Below are 16874 nucleotides of genomic sequence, written 5' to 3' on the forward strand. Positions count from 1 at the left end.
TTTTGTAAGATATTGAATTGTTTTCCATATCTCAGTATACAGTATATTCACAATCTGTTATGTCCTCCTGTAAATACTGGACTGGGTTAAATAATAAAGTTTTCCCAATATCAAATGGGCAATAGAGGAAATGTTTCAAGATTGCAGAATTTGAATATGAAGTGTCATTTCTTTACAGCATCTGATAGTTCCTAAAACCCACCAGCCAGTGCCTTCGCTCTGCACCACCCCACACTGCACCTCCCCCACACTGCATCACACCCACACAGCACCTCCCCCACACAGCATCTTCCCCATACAGCACCTTCCATAAACTGCACCTCTCTCACACAGCACCTCCCAATACCTTACCTTTTCCACACAGCACCTCCCCCAACAAAGCACCTTTCAAACATGCACCTCTCCTACACAGCACCACCCCCTACATACCTGTATAATACCTGCCCCATACCTGTATAACATCTCCCCTACCCACACAATTCCCCTTTACAGTGACCCCCTACAGCACCCCCTATAGCTACACCTAAAGTTTCCCCTCCACAGCACTCCCAACAGAGAACCTCACCTATTCCCAATTTTACTCTGGGTTTTAACTCTCTCCCTCACCTTTTATTCTTCAACACAATAATGTTAGTTTCTACATTCAAAAAGTTAAGTATTTAGTCACTCATAGCTACTGACTTACTCGTAGTTTTATACTAATTTATAAAGAACAAGGATTGTGGACAGAGTTGTGGTGGAAAAAAGATGTGACGAATTGGAGAAGGCATTGTGGTGGTGATCAATTCACCGAAGATGGAGAGGAGGATGACGAAGAAAAGGAAGTGCGAAGATTACAATTAACAGGGTAGTAGAATGACAGAGAAAAGGATGTGTGAAAGCTGATAACTATTGAGAGGTAGAATAAGAGGAAGGCTTGGTGACACTTGCCAATGACAGGGAGGTAGGCAGAGCAGGCGCTGGAGAAGAAGTCAGGGGCATCACTCATGGCCTCGCAGGTATAGATGCCAGACGTGAGAGCCGTCACATTGGTTAGTCTCACTGCATACTCGTTTGATGCACCAACCTGCTGACAGTCATCTGCATCAACTAATAACTAATACCCAATCTCAGTCTCCCACCACTTTCGTGATACAGTGTATAATAAAACAATATAACTACAATAGATACAAGGTGTCCAAATTTATACACTTTGCCTTATACATTTTGGAGGAGATTGCGTGAAAGCTTATATTAAAACAGCAACAGTGTTTTCACTTGTTAATGTGCGGGTATCCCACAAATGAGGACAATGATGCTGTTCTAATACTGTTCAAGCATCCACGGAAATTTGTAAGACAGTGCATGTACAGTTCCCTTCAGAAGTTCGTGGTAGTGAAGGGTGCATAGTCTGTTGTACCCTTCCTGGATGACAGATCAAAAGTGAGAAAGGTGACTGTTGAGCTCAAAGGCGAACTGATCGTGTAGCGAACTTGTAATGATCTGTTTAGATTGTAAGTAATTATTTCATGTAGTTTAACAATGTAAAACACAGTAAGTGCATAAATATATGTTTTAAGAAAATACTGTACCCTAATACAATAAATTGTCATCAAAATGAAGGTAGCATCACAAACAATGATCGCTGAATTATCTAGTTATTTTTAAATGAAAATTTTGTTTACTCTATGGTAATGTAATTACAGTTATGTCATAAGTGAGTTTAAAGGATATGTGAAATAATTTATTTCAAAATGCAACAAAATGCCCTTTGGAAAGACTAAAATGCGTTGTCTTGCTGGGAGAGCCATACACTCACCTCCAGACCCTCTACCATAATGGTTTTCATTGTTGGCACTCGCTGATTTACAACACCACCATCTGAATTTTAACCTTCATCAGAACCAGTTGTTAAAAAAATGCCAGTACACTCCTGGTCATATCCGAGCAGCATAAAAGGTCAGGGGGTCTTATCCAGCAGCCTGAGCGCTTGGAGTTCAAATGGCAGCAGCACATGTGGAGGAATTTCATACCACAACGCTATAAGGGCAAAGTTATATCTCGGGCACATACAGGATGGGAATTATTATCATCAATGACATTATAAGAAGAAGAACTTACCACCACCTGGGTTCCAAGCGCTGGGAAGACTGTTTTACGCAGTTTCGGGCGAAGTGTCACCACGAAGAACTGAGTGCCATCCTTGCACCAACGGAGGGAGTAGAGAGGTGGCCCACTGCCTGCAGACCATGTGCACCCCAGCCTAGCTGTGTGCCCAGACAATGTTTGCTCTGGTACTACCACCTTCTGCACTACCACACTCGTACCTGTGGCAGATGGACACATTTGCAATGACGCGCACGAGTCAAATTGATTCAAATGATTTGAAGCTAAAATTCAACTACTAGTACTGTACACACAGGCAGACTGTTTCCTAAGGGAAGTACTCCTGGAATAGTGAGCCTACTAGAACAATTTATTAGCAAATGGAAATGCAGATGTGCAAACTAGAAATGCACACAAAAGGGGGCAGGGAGAGAGGAAGGTGGGGTACATTATACATGTAATGTATACTGTACACTTGTATAAAATATAAGTGAAAGAGAAGAGAGGAAGGCAGATATACCTTAGGCAAGGAGGTGAAGTAATAACAAAACTGTTACTGCTGTGAAGTGAAGTAAAATAATGGTGAAGGGTGAACCTCCTAGGCTGGTGGTTGCATTGATGCGCTCACTGCAGTCTATTCAAAGTTCTAAGGTGAGAATGTCCCGCCTACATCTGATTGGCTGGCACATTGTCAATGTGTGGGAACCAGCACAAGAGAGAACATCCCAAGATATTGCAACACACCTAGCAGGGATGGGAAGTGTTAAGGAGGAAGCCTGAGCTGGTGTATGAACACATTGAGTCTGTCTCCGAGCGGCTACAGAAAGCGATTTCCCTTAACGATGGCTGGACAATACATATATTAATTGCATTAAATTGAAAATAAACAAGATACAGTATTGTTTTTTATGCATTTATAATCCCCTCACCACACTTGTCGTAGTCTTGATCAGCATGTTGCCACATCTGAGATACAAACTTCACATAGACATACTGTAAGTACAGTATATGATAATAATCATGTATTATGAGGTCTCTATACAGTTTCAGTTTGCAACTCTGCCGGTTAGGCAAAATGTGAGATATGTGCCTGTGTTTCAGATAAGGACAGAATTGCAGTTAAGTACTTCGGTTATGTTCTGAAATATAATGGGGAAATACAGGACTACAATACAATAAATATTAATTAATCTGCTAAATCTTGTTTGTTTCCTTTATCAAAGGTCAAACCTTGAGTTTGACTCTGAGAATTCTCTGAGTCCTGCTGGCACAAGCTGAACCACCCATCGTATATGGATTTTTCTAAGGCATTTGTCAAAGTTCCACGTGCATGATTATCTTCTAAGGTCCAAGCACATGGTATCGCAGACAAGATTTTGATGTGGATCAACAGCTGGCTCGAAGACAGGCAACAAAAAGGGATAATAAATGGGGGCGCATTCTGAATGGGTTCTCAGTGGGGTATCACAAGGCTCTATCTTTGGACCCACCCTGTTTGTGATCTACATAAACAACATAGATGAAATTAGATTGAGCCACATTGTCAAATTTCCGGATGAAATGAAGATATTTGGGAAGGTAGCAAGTCAAGACAATATCATAACACCGCAGGAAGACCTGAATGAGCTGTTCAAATGGTTTCCAGACTGGGTTGTTGAACCTTTTCTAGGGATGTTAGGTCTTTCTGTAGGTAGGGTATCCATGCCTGTATAGAGTAATCCAGACTGGAACGTACAGCCACTCAACCCTTGTGGCTGGCTGGGTCTTTTCTGCACAGTAAGTAACTTTGGGTGGAGAGGGGGAATGGTAGATTTGGGGGAGGGCCATTTGTTGGGGGGAGGGGTGTGGGAGGGTGGTATGCAATGCAGGTTGTTTATCAGAGTGGGAAGGGATTGAAGTAAGCAGGGAAATTCATAAAAGAAGGAAGGATGTTCAGGTTCTAAACAACATTAATTAGATATTTATAATAACGTTGAAATGAGGGTGGAAATCACATTTATTTTTAGTATTTACCAAGACAGGTCATACAAAATCTCAATAGCCTATGCAATGTCCTCCTCGCCTGTCAGTCGTGGTCTCCCCGACCTGAAATTCATTTATATGAATTAAGAGTTCAAATATGTTTTGTTTATATTACACTCAAAATTAGTCATTTTTATATATCAAATGAGAGCAAATCATCAAACATACTCACCATGGCCAGTTTCCCAAGTTCCCAGACTCCTCCCAGTGGGTTAACCATTGTATCCAATAATTCATTCTTAATTTTTTTTTGTCAGTTAATTGTTTTTTTTTTTCAAGAACAGTAGTGGCGAGAGGTGGAAGTGATCAAGTAAACAGCCTCGTGGTGATGAGCAAGCCACGCCCTCTCGCTTATGGTGTCATTTCGGGGGCTTTCCTCACTGAAGCCAGACGCCTTATCGACCCTAATGACACATTACCTGACAAATGCTCACTCGCATTCCTCCCCAGTAAGGCATAGATAACGAAAGGAAAGAAAGTTCATATGATGCCTCCCCTTCACCTCCCCACATACCCGCCCTCCTGGTGATTAAGGCCGTCAACGTCAAGCTACATCCACCAACCTTACCACCTTCCTCAGGTGTTAAGGATAATTCTAAGACCACATACACTCTCACTACATATGTGGCCCTTGACTTGCGCCCTCGTACCTTACCCGGGTTCACTACCCATAATTCTACCCCATCAACAACCTCCCCCACCCACTTGTGATCCGTCGTGTAGAAAGGTCTTGAGCTCGCGAGTATAGTAGTAGGAATGGTGGATGATTACTTTTGACCACAACTGTACGTAAGATTTATGAAGTTGGAGGAGCATTTTCATATCTTTGTATTCGAAGGGACGCTTTATTATTACCTAAACACGGTTATATGTTATATCAACACATCAGTTATACCTGTGTCAACACTGTCACCATCGGTAATGCCAACAATGTCAACATGAGTAGTGTCAACAATGTCAACATGAGTAGTGTCAACAATGTCAACATGAGTAGTGTCAACATTGTCACCATCAATAGTGTCAATAAAAGAAGACTTACCTAGGTGTACAAGGGAGAAAGCTGCCAGTATGAATAAAATCATTTCGAGTTTACTGACGTTGAAGCTATGTTGTTCTGTGCTGGCCTTCAAGTAAGTGCTGTTTTCCAAGAATGAGCTCTAGTATCTAAGAATGAGCTCTGGTGTCTAAGAATGAGCTCTGGTGTCTAAGAATGAGCTCTGGTTTCTAAGAATGAGCTCTGGTGTCTAAGAATGAGCTCTGGTGTCTAAGAATGAGATATGGTTTCTAAGAATGAGATATGGTTTCTTTTTCTGAGTGCTGATCTCCAAGAATGAGCATTGGCTTCCAAGAATAAACACTTGTGGTTAGAACGAGCTAGCCTCTTTAGGAGCACTGGTCTCCAACAATGAGTTCTGGCCTTCAAGAATGAGTGTTGGTCTCCAAGAATGAGCACTGATCTCCAAGAATGAGCACTGTCTCCAAGAATGATTGCTGGTCTCCAAAAGTGAGCGCTGGTCTCTAAGAATGACAGTTGGTCTCCAAGAACGAGTGCTGGTCTATAGTATAAGCACTGCTATCTTGGTATGAAACTGGTCTCCTAGTATGAGCATTAGTCTCCTAGTTTGAACGCTGGACCTAGAGAATTCGTGTTTATCTCGTCTCCAACAATGAGCGCTAGTCCTTGAAGAAGCTCTAGTCCAGGAAGAAGCACTAGTCTAGGAAGAAGCGGTAGTCCATGTAGAAGTGCTCGTCCATAAAGAGGCATTAGTCTTCAAGAAAGTGCTTTTCCAAGAATGAGTACCAGTTTTAGAGAATAAGCACTGGTCTTAGAAGAAACACTAGATTCCAAAAATGAGCGCTGATCATAGAATGAGCATTGTTCTTGAAGCACGAGTTGTGGTATCCATGAATGAACACTGACCTCCTAGAACGATCGCTGATCTTTAGAAACGAGTGCTGGTCCAAGAATAACTACTTGTCTTTGAGAATGAGTGCTGTTCCTTGAATGAACACTGGCCTCCAAGAGAGTATTGGTCTCCTGTAGTAAGCCCTGGAGTGAATAATGGTGTCCTAGAGTGAACACTGGTGTCCTGGAGTGAACACTGGTGTCCTAGAGTGAACACTGGTGTCCTAGAGTGAACACTGGTGTCCTGGAGTGAACAGTGGTTCCCCAGAGTGAACACTGGTGTCTAGAGTGAACACTGGTGTCCTGGAGTGAACACTGGTGTCCTGGAGTGAACAATGGTGTCCTGGAGTGAACAATGGAGTCCTGGAGTGAATACTGGTGTCCTAGAGTGAACACTGGTGTCCTGGAATGAACACTGGTGTCCTGGAATGAGCACTGGTTTCATAGAGTTAACACAGGTTCACTGGGGCGAGGTCAAGACGCTACTGGCTCTGAGAAACCCCAGGTTTAGGATGATGTGAGTGGCGAGAGGTGTCAGGTGTCGCCTACAGTAGCACCTGCACCGAGAGATTAGTCGTCGGGATATTTTTTATTACTCGTATAATTCACAAACTTCTCTGTAGAAATGATGATCATAACAAATAGGGTGTCGTTTGTAGCATCGTAAAATATTATCATTTAGGCATTACCGAGGAAACGTCTCTGGTAACATGACACCTCGATCCTGGACACCTGTGGGCAGGACCGGATTTACCAATAGGCCAAGTGGTTTATGTCATCAAGTTATTGGAAGCTCCAACAACTCCCTGAATATGAATTCGCAACTTTCGACTTACAACAGGTACCTACTTTACTGCTAGGTGAACAGGGACTAATGGGGGCATCTGCGCTTCACCTTACACAAGGACGTAGGGGAGTGCCCAATAAAAAAAAAAAATAAATAAAAAAAATAGGTCAAGTAGGCCATTGGCCTAGGGCCCACCGGTATCTGGGGACCCACTGAAACTAAATTGTCGCGCAGCGTGCCAGCGTATAACCTTGTTTCAAGTGTACACCGAGTATTTCATTATATAATATATTCACAACTATAAGGGCCCCTGTACAATAAGTATAGGCCCGCAGTGGTCTTCAGCTGGTGGGCCATGGGGTGGTTCTCAGGTGGGCCATGGGGTGGTTCTCAGGTGGGCCATGGGGTGGTTCTCAGGTGGGCCACGGACTAGGCCCTATAGTAAAATGAAGAACATAACCTAAAATAAGATAATAAAAAAAAAATATATACATTTTTTAAATGTCCGTGTCCCACCATCTATCTATCTATCTATCTATTTATCTATCTATCTATCTATATATACATATATACTGGAGAGAGAGAGAGAGAGAGAGAGAGAGAGAGTAAAGTTCAAGAAACCTTCAGCGCCTTGACATGTGAAGGACAGGATCGATTCAAGTTCAGTACGTGTCAGGGTTACCGTTGGTTTGCCGACAGCTCGCTCAGCCAGTCAGTATCTTCTCAGCCTCAGCTCAGAATTAATGCCTACTAATAAATAAAGCAAGCTGTTTAGCTAATGGAGTATGACAGAATTAAATATGATGATCTAAAAGCCCAACTGGAATTGGTTGTCAGTACCTATTCCAGTGACCTGGAAGCATCTGTTCTAGATGAGTTTTTGCAATTTAAAGACATTTAGTCTTCTGAATCTGACAGGCCAGTGACAAACATCTCCACTTTGCTGAGGTCCAAAGATGGTATTTTGACAACTGCCTTTCCAAACATTAGTATCTTGGTGAGAATTTTCCTTACCATCCCCTTTACAAATTGTGAAGGAGAGAGGTCTTTCTCTACTCTATCTAGGGTGAAAATTCACCTGAGGTCTACCATGGGACAAACCAGATTAAACTCACTTTCATTATTATGCATTGAATCTAACCTCCTACAATCCCTTGACACAAACAGTATCATTGACAAATTTTCCATGAAAAAAGTAGGAAGAATTTATTTTGAAATTCACACAGTTTGCTGTACTTCATGTGCTTGCAAAATTGTTTATGCTTCAAGTTAATTGGATTTCTTTCATTATTCCCACATATAAGATGTACATGATATAGAACTAATTTGATTAAAAGTAATGATGTGTCACATTGTGTTGAAATTCTTATTTCTTATAACATTATAACATTATGATATTATGTGATATTTGATGACATTTGGCCATTGCAAAGTAATTACAGTAATATATATATATATATATATATATATATATATATATATATATATATATATATATATATATATATATATATATATATATATATATATATATATTGAAACATGCAAACATTTCTATTAATTTGGGGGCCCACTGATGAGTTTGGCCTGGGGCCCACAAGTAGGTAAATCCGGCCCTGTCTGTGGGAACCTATTTCACCACCTACGTTATATAACTAGGGTAAGTGAGTGTGTTTGTGCATTATGTTATTATTATTATTATTATTATTATTATTATTATTATTATTATTATTATTATTATTATTATTATTATTATTATTATTATTATTATTATTACTATAACAGCAACAACAACTACTACTACTACTACTTTTTTTTTAAACAACGTGGCCCCCAATAGCCACATCTTCGCCGCCATTTTATTACCTTAATATTAAATATCCTAATACATAAGTAGCTATCCTAGCTGTGATGAATTAGTTGAGCTGCAGATCTATGCGGCATTCAGTGACTGTAGCCTCATAGTCAATATCTGCAGCAGTTATTAATCATAACTTGTACCCCATAATAATAATAAATGATCAATCATAGAAAAAATACTTATACAGTACTAATATTTTATGGACATCTTTTCTGGAAATGTTTTACTGATATTCCTTCACCTACTTTTCACGAATATAATTCTTACTCAGAATGTTAAACCTGCCTATGTTAACCCCCTCACTCTTATCACCTATCTAATAATCATCCTTTTCTCACTATACCTGTCATTTCATGATTAAAAGTCATGAATATTAATAAAGGTAATTGATAATTCTAGACCATTTTTAACTATGCTTTATAACCAGAAAGAACCAAAGTTGGTGGCGTTGCTGGTGATGAACCCCAAGACGTGGACGGAGATGGCCAGGGTGGAGTTTGAGGCGTGCGGAATTGTCACCTCCACCTTCCATGGACAGTTCGCTGCTGATGATGAACCTGTTCATATTTTATAAGATCACCTGTATCATGCTCTTGAGGAATATTATTAACAGATGAATTTTATCAACAATTGTGATGAGGATATTTTAGTAATACAAGTTAATATCATAAACCTGGCTACTGTACTAACATTCTAACTAGAACTTTACCAGCCCCATAATATATTGTATTGTACCATATTCACTTTACACTTTGTGGAATGCTGTACTGTACTGTAATATTCACGGTGCACATAGTGGAATGTTGTATCGTAATGTACTGCATCGTACTGCACACTATGAAGATTGTTGTATTGTAATGTACTATACCATACTCACTGTGAACTTTACGGCAAAACTGCAAAACTAAGCACGAGATAGAATATGCATATGCACTTAATTCCTCAACAATGTTTTCCGTTACATAACCTGGCAGTTGCGATATAGTACAGTAATGTTAGTAGCATTGAGTACATCTTCAACAGTGGTGTAGAAAACATCATGTATAGTACAGTAGTACTATTATGTATCCAAACACAATTATAGTAACAAATGTTAATAAAAATATTAATCTCATATAAAATATTCACAGTAAAACCTTAAATTCAAGACACTCCCAGAGGCGACGCCGCCCTCAGGGACCTTCCCTAGGGTGGTCGTACCCCCAGGAACCCTCCCAGATATAGGCGTTGCTCCCCAAAACCCTCCCAGAGACGGCGGCACCCCCATGGGCCCTCACAGCAGCGACGGCACCCCTAAGGTCCTTCTCAAGGATGTCAGGGGCCCTCCCAAGGACAGCAACGCCTCCAGGGACCCTCCTAAGAACCCTGATGCCCCTAAGGACCTTCCCCGGGGCGGCGGTGCCACCAACTACCCTTCCAGAGACGGCGACGTTCTCATGTCCCCAAGTACCCTCCCTGGGGCCGCTGCCGCCACCCCAGGGACACTCGTAGGCACGCCGGCGTACCTAGGGGCCCTCTTAGGGGTGGTTGCGCACCCAGGGGCCTTCCTAGAGGTGGTGGCACCTCCAGGGCCCCACTCAGGGGCGGCAGTGCACCCAGGGACCCTCCCAGGGGCTACGGCGCCCCCAGGAACTCTCCCAGGGATGGTGGCGCCCACCAGAAACCCTTGCAGCGACGGTGGAGCCCCGTGGGGCCCTCCCAGTGACAGTGGCGCCCCCAAGGACTCTAGCAGGGGCATCGGCTCCTCCAGTGACCCTGCCCAGGGTGGCGGCGCCTCCAAGGACCCTCCCAGGGGCAGTGCTCCCTTTCTGAACAATGATTCGTAGACAATTCTTTTAACCAACAAAATTACAGCCAATAGGAGAATACAGCAGTCAGTCAACACAACACCACAACTTATGTTTTCCTGTTGGTTATTAATCTACCCGACCTTCTTCAGAATGTGATGATATTGTAAATGTGATGGGCAGTGTATTTATTTATTTAACGTTCTATCTCCCCAAAAATCTAAATAGCGCAAAAACAACTGCACCCCAGGGCCCTACAGGTCTGGTGCTCCCAGGGGCCCTCCTTGGGGCGGCGGTGCCCCCAGGGCCGGCAGCACCCTCAGGGACACTCCCAGTGTCGGCGATGCCCCCAGGGACCCTACCAGTGGGGCAGCGACCCTCCCAGGGGCAGCATTGCCTCAACGATCCCTCACAGGGACCGCGGCTCCCCCGGGCACTCTCCCAGGGACACTAACACAGGCGATGGCCCCCTCAGTGACCTTCCCAGTGGCGGTGGCAATCCCAGGAACCCTCCCAGGGCCGGCGGTGCCCCCAAAACCCTACCAGACACTGTGGCACCCTCAGGGGGCTTTGCAAGGGCGATGGCGCCTCCAGGGAACCTCACCGCGGCTCCCCCAGGAGCCTTTTCAGGGCCGGCAGGGCCTCCAAGGACCCTCCCAAGGGTAGTGGAGCTGACAGGGGCTCTCCCAGGGGTAGTGGAGCTCACAGGTGCCCTCTCAGGGCAATGGTGCCAACAAGTACCCTCCTGGGGACATTGGTGCTCCCAGGGACCCTCCCAGGGGAGGTAGCGCCATCAGAGACCCTCCCAGAGATGGCGACGCCCACAGGGAGCCTCCCAGAGGCCTTCCTAGTGGCGTCAGCATCCCCAGGAGCCTTCTCGGAAGCGGTGTCGCCCCAGGGGTGGTGCAGCCTCAGGGGCCCTACCAGGCCCAGCGATGCCTCAAGGATCCCTCCTAGGGGCGGTGGGGCCCCGGGATCCTCCAAGGGGCGGTGGTGCTTGCAGGGACTCTCCCAGGGGCCCTCCTAGAGGCGGTGGCGCCCATAGTGACATAGGGATACGCCCAGGGACACTTCCAGTGGCCGCGGTGACTCCACCAACCCTCCCAGGGGTAACAGCGCCTCCAGGAACCCTCACAGGGACGGCAGCACCCCCAGGGACTCTCCGAGGGACCCTAACACAAGCAATGGCGCCCCCAGGGACCTTCCCAGTGGCGTTCACGATCCTAAGGACCCTCCCAGGGACGGTGGTGCCTTCCAAAACCATAATCAGAGACAGCGGCATCCCCAGGGTGCCTCCCAACCCAGAGTCCCTCACAGCGGCAGGCGGCACCCCCAGGAACCTTTTCAGGGCCGACAGGAGCCCTCCCAAAGGAAGTGGAGCCCACAGGGGCTCACTCAGGGGTAGTGGTTCCCCCAGGGGCCCTCCCAGGGCAATGGAGCCTCCAAGTACCCCCATTTGGACATTGGCGCCCCCAAGGACCCTCCCATTGGGCGACGATGCTCAAAATACCCTCCCAGATACGGCGACGCCCCCAGGGAGCCTCCCAGAGGCTCTCCTAGTGGCGGCAGCACCCCCAGGAGCCTTCTCAGAAGCGGCATTGCCTCCAGGGGCCCTCCCAAGGGTAGTGTAGCCCCCAGGAGCCCTACCATGGGCAGCGGTGCCTCCAGGATCCCGCCTAGGAGCGGTGGCGCCCCAAGGGACACTCCCAGGGACCGCAACGCTCGCAGAGACTCTCAAGGACCCTCCCATGGGCAGCAGCACCCCAGGGACCCTCCAGAAGAGTGACGGAGCCCCCAAGGCCCCTCTCAGGTGTGGTGGCTCCCCATGGACACTCCCAGGGACAGCGGTGCCCTTAAGGACCATCCCAGGGGTGGTGGCGTTCTTAGGGGCCCATCGGGGGCGGAAGCGCCCCCAAGGGCCCTCTCAGGCGTGTAGAGCCAGCAGGGACCCTTTCAGGGGACCCCAGGGCCCCTCTCATGGGCGGCGCCGCCTCCAGGGACTCTCCCAGGGGCGGCGGCGCGCCCAGGTACCCTTCTAGAGGTGGCGGCGACCCCACTGAAACTCTAAGAGCCAGCAGTGCTCCCAGGGACTCTCGCAGGACACCTCTGGGGCCTTGCCAGGGGCAGCAGCGCCTCTAGGATCCCCCATTGGGGCGGTTGTGCCCCCAGGGGCCTTCTCAGGGGCGGCGTCGCCCCCAATGTCCTTCCTAGGGTTGATGCAGCCCCCAGTTGCCGTACCAAGGGCAATAGCACCTCCAGGCTCCCTCCGAAGGACGGTGGTGCCTCCAGGGGCGGGGGCGTGCCCACGTACCCTCCAAGGTGACAGGAGCGCCCCCAGGGACCATGCTAGGAGTGGTGGCTTAACCAGGGGCCTACTCAGTGGCATCAGCGCCCCTAGGGACCCTCCCAAGGGTGGTAGCACCAGTAGGGACTCTCTCAGGGGCGTCGGCGCCCCCAGAGACCCTCCCAGAGGTGGTGGCGTTCCCATGGATACTCCCAGGGGCGGTGGTGACCCCAAGGGCCGTTTCAGGGGGGACTCTCCCAGAGACTTTCCCAGGAACGGGGTTGACCCCAGGGTCCCTCTCAGGGTCGGCGCCGCTTCCAGGGACTCTCCCAGGGGTGGCGGCTTACCCAGGGACCCTTACAAAGGCGGTGGTGCCCCCAGGGACACTCCCAGAGACAGCGGTGTTCCCAGGGACTCATGCAGGCACCTTCCCAAGGGCAGCAGCTACCTCAGGGACTTTCCCAGGATGGGGTCGCCCCCCAAGGGCTCTCGCAGGGCGATGGAGCCCCCACTGGCAGAGGTGCCCCCTGGGACCCTCCCAAGGGCGGCAGTGCCCCCGGGGACCTTCCCAAAGACGGCATTGCCCTCAGGGACCCTTCCAGGTGTGGCGGTACCCACAGGGATCCTCCCAGAGGTGGTGACGGCCCCAGGGACCATCCCAGGTGTGGTGACGTTTCCATGGGCCCTCTGAGGGGCGGCAACGCTCCAGGTGGCGCTCCCAGGAATGGTAAAGTCTACCATGGGCCCACTCAAGGGCGACGGCGCCCTCATGGACCCTCCCAGAGACTATGGTGCCCCCATGGACACTCCCAGGTGTAGCGGCGCCCCCAGGGACTTTTCCAAGGGCTGCGGTTCCCCCAGGGACCTTCTCAAAGGCGGAGAAGCCCCCAAAAAACCTTCCAGAGACGGCTGTACTCCCAGGGGGGCCTTCCTAGAGCGACGACGCCCCCAGGCACCCTCTCAGCGGCGGGGGCACCCTGGGATGGTCCCTGGGGGCGTCGCCCTCCCTGTGAGAGTCCCTGGGGCGCCGTCGCTGTTGAGAGGGTCATTGGGGCCGGCACCGTCCCTGGGAAGGTCTCTGAGAGAGCCCCCTGAGAACACCAGACCAGTAGGGCCCCTGGGTGCAGTTGTTTTTGCGCTATTAGATTTTTGGGGAGAGGCAACGTTAAATAAATAACTGCCCATCACATTCCCAGTATCATCACATTCTGAAGAAGGCAACGGAGATTAATATCCAACAGGAAAACATAAGTTGTGCTGTTGTGTTGACTGACTGCTCTCTTCTCCTATTGGCTGTAATTTTGTGTGTTAAAAGAATAATCCACCAATCATAGTTCAGTAAGGGGGCACCACCCCTAGGAGGGTCCTTGGGGGCGCGTCTGTAACTGAGATGGTCACTGGTGGGTCCACCGACCCTGCGCGGGTCCCTGGAGGCGCCGCCATCTCTGGGAGAGTTCCAGGGGGCGCCGCCGCCCCTGGAATGGCCACTGGGAGGGTCCCCGGATGCTCCGCCGCCTTTGAGTGGGGCCGTGGAGGCGCCACTACCCCTGGGAAGGTCCCCTGGGTGCGCCGGCGTTTTTGGGAGGGCCGCCACCCCTGAGTGGATCCCTGGAGGCACCACCACCCCACAGATGGCCCTTGAGGGCGCCACCACCCCTGAAAGGGCCCCAAGGTACGCCGGCGTCCGTGCAAGTATCCCTGATGGTGCCAACGCCCCGAGGAGGGTCCTTGGGGGCGCCAATGTTCTTAGGAGGGTCCCTGGAGGTGCCGCTGCCCCTAGGAGGGCCCCTGGGGGCTCCACTACCTCCGGAGGCCCTGCCGGCCCTGAGAAGGCCTCTAGGGGGGCCGCTGCCACTGTGAGGGTTTGGGGGAGCATCCCCTAAACGTGGGAGGGTCCCTGGGGGTGCGACCGCCCTAGGGAATGTCCCTGAGGGCGCTGTCACCTCTGGGAGTCTCCCTGTGGGTGTTTCCGACCCTGGGAGAGTCCGTGGGGGCTTCACCGCCATTGAGAGTGTCCTTCGGGGCTTCACCGCCATTGAGAGTGTCCTTGGGGGCGTCGCCGCCCCTGTGAGAGCCTACGGAGGCCCCGTCGTCACTGGGAGGGTCCCTGGAGTCGCTGCCGCCACTGGGCGCTTCGCCGACAGTGGGAGGGTCACTGGGGGAGCTGCAGCCCCTGTGAGGGGCTCCGAGGACAACGCCGCTCTGAGGACGGCCCCTAGGAGTCTTGTAGGGTCCATTGGTGCAGTAGTTTTTGTGCTATTTAGAACTCTGGGATATGCAACGTTAAACAAATACACTGCCCATCACATTTCCAGTATCATCGCATTCTGAAGAAGGTAACAGAGATATACTGTATATCCAACAGGAAAACATAAGTTGTGGTGTTGTGTTGACTGACAGGTCTCTTCTCCTATTGGCTGTAATTTGCTTTGTTAAAAGAATGGGCCACCAATCATAGTTCAGTAAGGGACTGCTGGATTTATGTAATACATATGACAATGCCATAAGTCCCCTGGGGACTCTTGGTAGGGTACCTGGAGGAGCACCGCCCCTGCAAGTGTCCATTGGGGCTAAACCGCCTCTGGGAAGGTCTCTGGGGGGGGGGGCGTTGCCCCTGAGAGAGCCCCTGCTGGCGATACCACCCCTGGGAGGGCCCCTGGGTGCGCTGATGGCCCTGAGTGGGCCCCTTGGAAAGCCACTACCCATGTCATGGTTCCCTTGGGGCACAGCTGTCCCTTGGAGGGTCCCTGGGGACGTCGTCGTCCCTGGGAGAGTCCCTGGGGGCGACGCTGCCTCTGGTACGGTCCCAGGGGGCTGCATCAACCCTGGAAGGGCCCCTGGGCGCGATGCCGCCCCTGAAAGGCCCGTGGGGGCACAACCGCCACAATGAGAGATCCTGGAGGTGCTGCTGCTCCTGGTAGGGCTCCAGGGGGCTTCCTCACCCCTGCGAGAGTCTCTGGGAGCACCGCTGGTGCTGGGAGTTTCCGTGGTGGCGCCATCGCCTCTAGAATGGTCCCTGGGCGCGCCGGCGCCCCTGGAAGAGTCCCTGGAGGCGGCGCTGCCCCTGCGAGGGCCCCTGGGGGCACTGCAGCCCCTGGGGGCACCGTCGCCCTTGGGAGTGTCTATGGGGGCGCCACCACCTCGGGGTGGGTCGCTGGGGACACCGTCGCCCCTGAGAGGGGCCCTGCTAGCGCTACCACGCCTGGAAGGGCCTCTGGGGGTGCTGCCGTCCCCGAGTGGGCCTCTGGGAATGCCTCTGGGAAAAGCTGTATAGATCCAGCGTCTAACGCCAACACACATACAGTGAAAATAAGTAATAATACTTAATATGCCTATTTTCATCTTTATTTTCATATGTTCACACTCTTTCGACATCCCTCTATCATAACGACTTGCTACTTCTTAGATCAATTAAATACTTTGTGATTTTTTGTAAGGAATACATCACATTATTAATCAAACCCTACACACGTTCCTGATCGACACAATCAACTTGCTAACATTCTTGATCTTTGTTTTACCTCTGACCCCTCACACTATTCATACTCGATTTCTTCCCCTTAGGGTCTTCTGATCACAAACTTATTTTTATTAAATCAAACTGGGCACGACCACCTCCCCCACCCCTCTCTAAACGTCAACTATGGCACTATCGGTGGGCAAACTGGCAATCCTTGTGAGAATCCTTCACCGACATTCCGTGGAATGAATGTTGCTTTTCCACTCACTTTACAGTCATGGTTTGATCGCTCCTGCTCTCTTGCATGCAGGGAGAGAGATAGGGCATATCAAGCTATGAAACTATCTCCTTCTTCTATTACCCACTCCTCTTGCAGTACTTCTAGGAATCGTTGTAAGGTTATTCTTCGTAGGGCCAAGCGAAATTTTATGAAAAAAAAAAGACCAATGTCTTGACTAATTCTAACTCCAGTAAATCCTCCAGGAAGGTCCTTAACCAAAAACATCTGTAATAACTTTTGCACTCCCTCTTTTCCTCCTCTCTTTCAACCTGTTAACTCTATAGCCAACTCTCTCTCTGACAAAGCCAATCTTTTTGGCACCATATTTTCCTTTACTCCACCTTAGACAATTCCAACTCTATCCCTCCTACCCCTGCTCCTCCTACTGAACCTATGCACTCT

General features: G+C 49.1%; 5 protein-coding genes across 5 annotated transcripts; 4 read left to right on the forward strand and 1 right to left on the reverse strand.

The window, feature by feature from the left end:
- The first annotated feature begins 9926 nt into the window (after positions 1–9926).
- On the forward strand, positions 9927–10487 carry LOC121869910 (collagen alpha-1(I) chain-like). The gene has a single exon (XM_042371476.1). The coding sequence runs from the start codon at positions 9927–9929 to the stop codon at positions 10485–10487; it is 561 nt and encodes a 186-aa protein (XP_042227410.1).
- Positions 10488–11383: 896 nt separating this feature from the next.
- LOC121869911 (formin-2-like) lies at positions 11384–12079 on the forward strand. Its single transcript, XM_042371477.1, has one exon. The coding sequence runs from the start codon at positions 11384–11386 to the stop codon at positions 12077–12079; it is 696 nt and encodes a 231-aa protein (XP_042227411.1).
- Positions 12080–12934: 855 nt separating this feature from the next.
- LOC121869913 (SH3 domain-containing protein C23A1.17-like) lies at positions 12935–13423 on the forward strand. The gene has a single exon (XM_042371478.1). The coding sequence runs from the start codon at positions 12935–12937 to the stop codon at positions 13421–13423; it is 489 nt and encodes a 162-aa protein (XP_042227412.1).
- An 850-nt stretch (positions 13424–14273) lies between these two features.
- LOC121869914 (basic salivary proline-rich protein 2-like) lies at positions 14274–14768 on the reverse strand. Its single transcript, XM_042371479.1, has one exon. It carries the CDS (start codon positions 14766–14768, stop codon positions 14274–14276), a length of 495 nt encoding a protein of 164 aa, XP_042227413.1.
- Positions 14769–15618: 850 nt separating this feature from the next.
- On the forward strand, positions 15619–16059 carry LOC121869915 (skin secretory protein xP2-like). Its single transcript, XM_042371480.1, has one exon. It carries the CDS (start codon positions 15619–15621, stop codon positions 16057–16059), a length of 441 nt encoding a protein of 146 aa, XP_042227414.1.
- Positions 16060–16874: the final 815 nt, after the last annotated feature.

Source organism: Homarus americanus, unplaced genomic scaffold (assembly GCF_018991925.1).
Source record: "Homarus americanus isolate GMGI-L3 unplaced genomic scaffold, GMGI_Hamer_2.0 scaffold14467, whole genome shotgun sequence".
Taxonomy (NCBI): domain Eukaryota; kingdom Metazoa; phylum Arthropoda; class Malacostraca; order Decapoda; family Nephropidae; genus Homarus; species Homarus americanus.

Excerpts from the sequence above, each read along its gene's own strand:
- LOC121869910 (XM_042371476.1), top strand. The coding sequence starts at position 9,927 with ATGGGCCCTCACAGCAGCGACGGCACCCCTAAGGTCCTTCTCAAGGAT.
- LOC121869911 (XM_042371477.1), top strand. The coding sequence starts at position 11,384 with ATGCCTCAAGGATCCCTCCTAGGGGCGGTGGGGCCCCGGGATCCTCCA.
- LOC121869913 (XM_042371478.1), top strand. The coding sequence starts at position 12,935 with ATGGATACTCCCAGGGGCGGTGGTGACCCCAAGGGCCGTTTCAGGGGG.
- LOC121869914 (XM_042371479.1), bottom strand. The coding sequence starts at position 14,768 with ATGGCGGTGAAGCCCCGAAGGACACTCTCAATGGCGGTGAAGCCCCCA.
- LOC121869915 (XM_042371480.1), top strand. The coding sequence starts at position 15,619 with ATGAGAGATCCTGGAGGTGCTGCTGCTCCTGGTAGGGCTCCAGGGGGC.